Raw genomic sequence first — 8898 nt, forward strand, 5'->3', positions numbered from 1 at the left:
TGTTCGTGCCGACCCACGGCGCAGGCGCACCGCGAGCCCAGCGCCGGGGCGACAAAGGGGCTGCAACACGCAGGCGCGCTCCGACCCGGGGTAGGAGCTTAGGAAAGACCACCTGAACGGTGAGCTTTTGTCGCCTAGCCTTGAGGTGGGACGCACAGTGCTTTCAAGAAGCTCCCAACTGAGGTAAAAGCTTGGAAACCCGCCAGTGTTTTTGTCACCACCAAGCAGAAAAGACTATTCAAGAATTGCCTTGAAAACTATCACACCCAAAAGGAAAGAACCCAGAACTCTAGGAAACGCGAATTGTTTCCGATGCCTTGTATACAATAGGCACTCAAATATTTGTTAATTTACAAATCTATTTAAAAATAAACAGTCAGGCGTGGTGGCGCACGCCTGTCATCCCAGCGTTGGCAGGAGAATCACCGCAAGTTTGAGGCCTGCTTGGGCTACATAGTGAGTTGAAGTCCAGCCTGAATTACAGAGAGACCCTCTCTCAAAAAAAAAAAAGTCTAGGAAGACTAGTCTACTAGCCCAGTGGTAGAGTGTGCTTAGTATGTAGAAGGTCCTGGGTTCACGACCCAACACCAAAAATAAATGAATTAAAGAAGTTTCAGCAAGATTGTAAGATATCACTTCTTGGGAAAACTGGCCACTAACTTCCCTTTCGTCCCACACAGTTCCAGACTGTCGAAACATTAAGAGCCACATTTTGTTTTGTTTTGTTTTGTTTTTGAGACAGGATCTCACTCTGTAGTTGAGACTGACCTGGAACTCACTATGTAGTCCAGGCTGGTCTGGAACTCACAGCAATCCTGCCTCAGCCTCCTGAGTGCTGGGATTACAGGCATGAGCCACCATGCCCAGCCTAAAAGCCACATTATAAAACAAAAGAATTCATCCTTGGCTGGGGATTTAGCTCAGAGGTGCCTGGCCTGCCTTTCAAACACAGGGTCCTGAGTTTGATACCCCCCCACACACCAGGAAAAGAAAAAGAAAGAAGGGAGGGAGGGAGAAAACAAAGAATTAATCCAGAGCACAAGGGAGACAAATCAGATAGATAGATAAATAGATTTATTTTAGGGACTGAGATTGATTAGTTTGCTCAGGCTGGTTTAAAATTCCTGGGGTCTAGCGATCCTCCCCGTTTCTCCAATAGCTGGGACTCTGTCACTTGGTTTTTCACCTTTGTTGGTAGTAGGGACTGAACCCATGAACGCTGAGCTACATCACCAGCCCCTACACACACACCTTTTTGGTACCAGGCTCAAACTCGGGACCTTGTGCTTGCAAGGCAGGCGGCGGAACCACTGAGTTAAACCCCAGGCCCTACCAGCCCCTTTTTGAAATAGTCTTGCTCACTTGCCCAGGCTGGTCTCCAGTTTGTCCTAGCTTCAACCTCTGGATTATCTGGGATTATAGGTATAAACCACTACAGCCAACTTCCCTGTTTTTGTTTTGTTTTTTGGTGGTACTTTAGATTGAACTCAGGTCCTCGCACATGCTAGACCAAGTGTTCTACTGCTAAGCCACATCAACTTGCCTCCCTGTATATTTTTCAATGGAAAAAAAAAAGCTTTAAAAGCCAAATGGCCAGGCGTGATGGCACACGCCTGTAATCCTAGCACTCAGGAGGCTGAGGCAGGCAGATCGCTGTGAGTTCGGGACCAGCCTGGGCTACATAGTGAGTTCCGGGTCAGTCTCAACTATGTAGTGAGTCCCTATCTCAACAAACAAAAAACACAAGCCAGATGTATTAAGGATGTCATATTTAAGACTAAAATTTCCTTTTTTGGGGGTACCAGGGATCAAACTCGGGACCTTACACTTGAGCAGCAGGCGGTGGAAACACTGAGCTAAATTCCTGGATCAAAATCTCCAATTCTATTGCCCCAGCAATTGAAAATCAGTGTCTAGAAACATATTTACAATTACATAAGAGTTTTGGCATCTTATTTTATATACTAAATGACATAGCCTCAATGGTTATAAGGTGGTATTTATGCTGGTAAAAGTTACCATAGAAGATTTGTACCACTTAGCAAATTATTTTACAGTATAGGAATTTTTTTGAGACAGGGTCTTACTATGTAGTTCAGGTTGATCTTGAACTCAGTATGTAGCCCAGGCTGGCTTGAATTCGAAGCAATCCGCCTGCCTCATCTGGGATTATAGGGCTGTGTCACCATACCCAGCCAGTATAGGAATTTTAAAAGAATAACATCTACAGTAATAATTTAGCTTTCAACATTTAAGTTCAGGTAGCAATGGTTTCCAACATGGTATCTCGGAGGAATCTGGGAGTGTAGCTCCATGGTAGAGTGCTTGCCTACCATGTATGAAGTCCTGGGTTTCATCTCCAGTATGGCAAAAAACCAAAGGAAAACAAAAAAACAAAAACAAACAACAAGAAAAGACCTCATCAGTCCAAGAATGAAATGGTTAGGACAAAACAAGCTAAACTATCAGAATTGTGAGCCAAAGAAATGTGCTTTTTTTTTTGGTTTTCCTTTGCAATTAATCAGTCTTCAAACCATTAACATATAATCTAATAGATCATATAATCTGATGGATCATATCTTGTTTTGAAGATAATTTCAGAAGCAGGAAAATCCTGACTAAAACATTACTTTAGCAATTAAAAAAAAAGTTTTGCTCAGGATAGTTATACAACATTCAGTTATAATGGATATATGTTTTATTATGGATGATGAAACAGAAACAATGGAAAAACAGAGGTATCAACCATATATTTTCTAGAACAACCATTCTTTATTAGGAAACTGTAACCCCACTTACAATAAATATCAATAATGTAATGAAATAGTGAAACAATTATCATCCAAATACTGAACTCCTATAGCCAAAACACATTTTGGGTTTGGGAAAACCCGAACAATATACATATACCAAAAACAAACATCACATACACACCAAAAGCAAAAAGTAGCTTAACTTTAGGATTGGACGGTCAGGAAAATTCTTATTGTGTCACTGCTTTAAGAACCCCACGGAGCACCTTATAGCTCATCAGCTGCACATTCTCCTTAGGAGGGAAACAAGGTCCTCTCTCAGTCACATATGAATAAGGAAATCTCAAAACCCAAAGGCCATCAGGTGGGAGAGTGATTTCTTGTTTTTCTGGGTAAAATACTGGACATGGTGGTGGGCCTGGCTGAACCTAAAACACAGAAGAAATATAATTATTTTTACATTTCTCAATAAGAAATACCTGAAAGATAAGAGCTTAAACAAATACTACATTCAAAGAGCATATAAGATTGAGCAGGACCAGGGATTTAGCTCAGTGGTTCTGCCACCTGCCTCCCAACCACAAGGTCCTGAGTTCGAACCCTGGTACCAAAAATAAGATTGAGCAGATGGTGGGTGTGATGGTGCATGCCTACAATGGCAACTATTCAGGAGACTGAGGCAGGAGGATTCCAATTACGAGCCTGTTGGGCATGCTTGCCTAACCTATAGAAAGACTTGGGTTCAATACCAAATTATCATGGGTGAGCAGGGCAGAAAGGGAGCTAGGATAAGCTCAGGGATAGAGAACATACTTAGCATGTACAAGGCCCTCGGTTCTCCCCTAGCACCAAAGGGGTGGGGGTGCTGAATAGGACAATCACAAATTTGAGCCCAGCCAGGGCAACTTGAGACTTATTAATACCCTATCTCAAAATAAAAAATAAAAATAAAACAAGGTTTAAAACAAAAAAGGTTAGGAAAGTAGTTCAGTGTGTAGGCCCTGGGTTTAATCACCATACAACAACCAAAAAGAAAGGAAGAAAGAAAGAGATAAAGCAAATATAGGTACGTTCCTCCTTTTTTTTTTTTCCTTTGGTACCAGGGATTGAACTCGGGACCTTGTGTTTATGAGGCAGGTGTGGAGCCACTGAGCCAAATCTCCAGCCCAATAGTACATTATTTAGTCTCAAATATTATTCTGTTTTTCTAGAGGTTTTTAAAGTTCAAGTTCTATTTTGGAAACAGCTGATATTAACTGACCATGTGAAATGATTAAAATCTCCATAATTTTCTTTTCTTTTTGGTACCAGAGATCGAACTAGGGACCTTGCACTTGCAAGGCAGGCAGTGGAACCACTGAGCTAAATCCCCAGCCCTCCATAATTTTCTAGCTGCTATGAGTGGTAAAATAAAATACCCACAACTTACTTGATTTTTCTTTTTAAGAAATGGTTTCTCATTTATGCTGCCAGGCTAGCCCCAAGTTCTGGGCTCAAGTAATTCTCTTGGCTCAGCCTCCCTAGTAACTAAAGCAACAGGTATGAGCCACTCTTCCAGGCTTCCATAATTCCTCTTTAAAGAAACAGAATAGAAGCCGGGCATGGTAGTGCACACCTGTAATCCCAGCACTGGGGAGGCTGAGGCAGGAGGATCGCTGTGAGTTCAAGACCAGCCTGGGCTACATAGTGAGTTCCAGGTCAGTCTCAAACTACATAGTGAGACCCTGTCTCAAAACAAATAAACAAACAAACAAACAAGAAAAACAGAATAGTATTAAATACAAAAGGTATTTAAATTTGAGATGTTTAGTAAAGTAACTTGGTTTGTTATTATCTTGTATTTTAAAAAAAAACAATCAAAAGAAGCATCACCATTTCTTTGGGGATGGAGAGGGTTTTCTTACCTGCGGCATTAGTATTATTTGCAAAGGAGCATCAGGAACCACAACGAAAAGCCTCATGAGTTGAGCATAATGTGGTTTTAGCCCTCTACCCTGAGACGAGGACAGAATATATAAGGGCATATCACTGTTCAGGGCTTTTAAAGCCGATTCCTTTGGCCCACTTCCCATCACTTTCATTACTTTGTCAGGTCCTGAGCACATGAATCTCCGGCCTCGAGAGTCTTCATATTCAAAGCCCACAAAAGCCCGAGCTATATCATCTCGTCGTCTTCCTCTTCCCATGACAACTGCACTTCTCTTTCCAGGAATGGCTTTATTGGGAGCAGGCCAAGAATTTGTGTCTAAATCTCCTTCATCTTCAGCTCTAGTCCTGATGACAATGTCCCAAGGCATAAGATAGTTTGTTCCTGGAATGAAGCCCGGTTGGTCTAGACCTGTATGGAAGTTGTAAGACTTAGCAGGGCCTAGTTTAACCAAAGACCAGCTGGAGAATTTGGGTAAAAGGCCTTTTGGGCAGTTGGAATGTAGCATGCCTGGAAGATACTCAACTGTGGATGCCTGTCGATCAACTAAGTTTGGTCTCTTCTCAGGTTTTACTTCTCCTTGACCGTGAACTTCTGCATTGTCTCCTCCACCTTGTGGATCCGCTGGATAGGTACCTAAGCTATCTGTAGACTGGCCCAGACTCAAAGCTAAACTCAAGCTTGTGCTCTCTCCTTGGGTTTGAGGTTCTTTTTCTTTAAGTTTATCAGTGTCCGATTCTGGAGGGGCAGGAGAGGATTCATTTTTCGCAGGAGCAGGATCTGGAGTGCTTGGTTCAAATACTGGGAAATTGATATGATCCAATTTTCCACAACATTTTTCTTCCAGAAGCTAAAAAGCAAGGAAAAAAAAAAAAGTGCTATAAACTTTTCAACCAAGATCAACAATTGACGTGTGAGCAAATAACAAAGTGTTAAGAACCTGCCCTTAATTGTATACCACATTCTAGCTGCGTTTACTTTTCAGAGCATTTTACCTATGTATTTTCACTCAGGTGATATTTAGTAAGAAAAGAGAGCGAACAGGAAGAAGAAAAAATTCAGAGCCTACCTGATAAAAGTCGTAGTTAGCGGCCTTGATGTCAAAGGGGTCATCTCGAGGTGCTTGCTTCCGTCCACAGTTACAGGCGCCAGTGGATCGAGCTCGGCTGTTGTGATAGAGCACAGGGGGATTTCTATCAGCCTCTGGTTTTTCTCCTGGAAAATGTTAACAGTCACTATTAATTCCACAAACAAAATGCAGAATCAAGTATACTTTGCATTCTATAATACAGCACCCAAAGTTCTTCAAACAGTTCTTTGGAAATCAGAAAAATGCAGACATAAAAAATTCTAACCAAATACACATAAAAAACAAGTGAAAATATGTATTTAGTCTAAAGGTTTTGTTTTTCAGTGTTGGAGATGGAACCTAGGAATTCATGCATGCTATGCAAGTGCTCTACACTGAACTATATCGCCAATCCTAATCTAAGTATCTGTGTTTCTAAATGAGTTTTTCCTCCTGTTGCCATAATTATGGTGATCCTACACTTCATTATATTCATTTTAATTCAACAAGTACTTCAAGATAAAAATGCTGATTTAAAATTTCTGAAACTTAATATTACTTATTATCATCTACCAATTCAGTAGGGTCCTTTTTTTTAATTTTATTTTTATTTATTTATTTATTTTTTTGTACCAGAGATCAAATTTGGGACCTCACGCTTGCAAGGCAGGCGGTGGAACCACTGAGCTAAATCTCCGGCTCTCCATTCTTTGAATATAAGAAAATTAGAAATTATGGTCATGGCCGATATTTTCCTTTCACAGCAGAATGCATCTATTTCCTTTTATAGCTGATTCACCTAAATTTCTGTAGTGTACTTTAAAGAATATCAATACATACTAAACCATCTTAAAGTGAGGAATAAAAACAGAGCTCGAAGTTTCGATTTCAAAATGGTGAAAAAAAATTTAGCTACCTGATTTAGGTAATGAGTGAAATTTATGTACACAGTGTTGGTCAGTTAAACTCCTCTCCTCACAGAGCTGATGGCCATTGCTCCAAAATTTGTAGCAGTCCTCATGTAGCTGCATAGCATATTTGTGAAAGGCTGGACCTCTAGCATGTTGACTATACACTCGAAGAGCCTGCGCAAGCTGATTCTTATGGACAGTCATTGTGTAATTATGAGGCAAATTTGACTGATAGGCACTATGGGCCATAGGTAAAGCTTTTTGGCACCGGTTTTCTGAGAATTTTGTGTCAATATCCAAAAACCCTTCCAAGACTTTAATACTGCTTAAAATCTTAGAAGTTAGCTCTCCAGTGGGTGACCCCATGTCCTCCTCTTTCCCATCAATAGCCACTTCGTACAGTTTTGCAGCTGCTGAGATCCACTTCTGATAAGTGGGAAGCTCAAAATGGGAGGGCTGTGGGTTCCTGCCCACGCTGTCATCAAAACCTTTCTTGCTTAGTACCAGCTCCACATGCTGCCACAGGAATTCCCGAAGAGTGAAATCCACTAGTTGGCCTGAAGAACTGGAACTGCTGCTATCAATGTGGAAGGAAAGTTGTTGTCGGCTGTGCTGCCTCATCACCTGGTATCGCCTGGGCCCAGAAAGGGGTGCAGGCACTAGCAAAGATTCAGGATCCTTCACAGTACAATGACTCCTAAGTTGGTCCAGCAACATGCCTACTGGGTCCTCCTCTTGGCTTCCAGGGACTATGTACACAAAAGCCTGGTTGGCAGGTACAGTAAAGAGGCAGTTAATACTCTGATTAGTCAAGACTCGACTCTTACGGAAGATTCTATAGATCTGATCCTCCAAGGCATGCTGCAATCTTCTTTTGGGAGAATGTTTCTTGGGCTTGTCTGGATGAGCAATGTCCTGGCCCCGAGGAGTTTCCACCTTAAGGGCTCCATTGAGTTGAAAGAGGAAAAGCAGTCTAGGTGGGCAAGGTCGGCAGTTCAGCTTCCAATCTTTGCCAACTGGACAATCCTTAATGGCTGTTTTGAGAAGGGGCAGTACTTTCTGTCTCAGCCCATCCAGGGCTCTGAATACTCGATCGTAAGTGATGTCAAAGGAACAAGTGGGATGGACCAGGAGCAAGATGTGACAAACAGAGAAAAGGTAAAGGAGACTGAGGCACTGCAACTTCTCCTGATGCTTCCAGAACTCATGAGCTTCTGAATGAGGTAAAGAGAGACCTCCTCCAGCTTCCCCGCTCTGAAGAGCCCGACAAGCCCGCAAAAGCTGCGAATTATCACAAATAGAAGTGAGAAGAAGATAAAGAACTTTGCTTTCCTGATTATAATAGGCCTGCAGAAGGCTGAAGTCCTGGGAACCTTGCTCAGTTCGGTTTCCTTCCGTGCCAGCTCCACCTCCCCGAACTGGATCCCCGGCAGCAGCCCCTGGGTCCCCGGATCCACCGGCCTCACCGACAGCGCCAGTTTCGGTCTTGGTTACAGGACCTGGATCCTCCGGATCTTGGTGACGAAAGAGGGGAAAGATCTGTCGGTCGCACACCGTGTTCACAAGGGAGAACTTCTCGGAATTCAGGCGCAGAGCAGTCTTGCCGAAGATTCCCACAACGCAGATCTCATCCTCTCGCCACGGAGGCTCCGGTGAGCCACCCGCGTTCCCTCCGCCTTCTGTAGGGGACCCGCCGGGACTTTCAGAGCCCATCCAGGCTGAGGCTCCCATTAGAAGCTCTCGCAAACTGACGGGGCCCGCCATCGTTGCCCCTACTCTAAATTCCTTCCGGTCCGCCCTCTAAATCCAACCGGCCCTCGTCCAGTGGTGAAATCCCCTCTCCGCTTCTTCAGTTCCTGGTTTTCTCTCACTTTAGTTCCGCCTCCTGCTCTTTCTTATTTTTGTGACCAAGAGTTTCGCAAATTCTAAATATCCTCAATTTGAGAACGTAGGAATTGAGATGTTAAAAAGACAATTAGAGAGCAGGGCGTAGTGGCTCGTGCTTGTCAAGTACGCGGGTGGCTAAGACAGGAAGATCGCCAGTTCTAGGTCAGTCTTGAAATTTAGCAAGACCTTATCTTTAAAAATGGAGCGAGGTTGGTGTAGCTCAGAAATAGGGCGCCCTGAGTTCAGTGCCAAGTATCACATACACAGATCTTCTGTGCCTTGCCTGTTTATCTCTCCTCTCACCAAGAAAGTCCTGGCAACTGCTAATCCTTTTATGGTCTACATAGTTTT

The 8898-nt window shown here is 43.0% G+C and overlaps 1 protein-coding gene across 2 annotated transcripts; it reads right to left on the reverse strand.

Moving 5' to 3' along the window:
* Positions 1 to 2781: 2781 nt before the first annotated feature.
* Positions 2782 to 8448, reverse strand: Smg8 (SMG8 nonsense mediated mRNA decay factor). 2 transcript variants are annotated; one of them, XM_010626713.3, is made up of 4 exons: positions 7061 to 8448; positions 5750 to 5846; positions 4658 to 5530; positions 2782 to 3181 (listed from the first exon to the last, which is right to left on the reverse strand). In XM_010626713.3, the coding sequence occupies exons 1-4, from the start codon at positions 8422 to 8424 to the stop codon at positions 2984 to 2986; spliced, it is 2532 nt and encodes an 843-aa protein (XP_010625015.1). In that variant the 5' UTR covers positions 8425 to 8448; the 3' UTR covers positions 2782 to 2983. The 2 variants fall into 2 exon arrangements, with proteins under 2 accessions (XP_010625015.1, XP_010625014.1); XM_010626712.3 differs by having other exon boundaries at positions 5750 to 5895; positions 6666 to 8448.
* Positions 8449 to 8898: the final 450 nt, after the last annotated feature.

This window comes from Fukomys damarensis, unplaced genomic scaffold, assembly GCF_012274545.1.
Source record: "Fukomys damarensis isolate Sample0158 unplaced genomic scaffold, DMR_v1.0_HiC HiC_scaffold_13, whole genome shotgun sequence".
NCBI classification, from domain to species: Eukaryota; Metazoa; Chordata; class Mammalia; order Rodentia; family Bathyergidae; genus Fukomys; species Fukomys damarensis.

Excerpts from the sequence above, each read along its gene's own strand:
- Smg8 (XM_010626712.3), bottom strand. The coding sequence starts at position 8,424 with ATGGCGGGCCCCGTCAGTTTGCGAGAGCTTCTAATGGGAGCCTCAGCC. Across the intron at positions 5,896-6,665 it reads TCACTCATTACCTAAATCAG|GAGAAAAACCAGAGGCTGAT; the intron begins GTAGCTAAATTT and ends AACATTTTCCAG. Across the intron at positions 3,182-4,657 it reads AAATAATACTAATGCCGCAG|GTTCAGCCAGGCCCACCACC; the intron begins GTAAGAAAACCC and ends TCTGTGTTTTAG.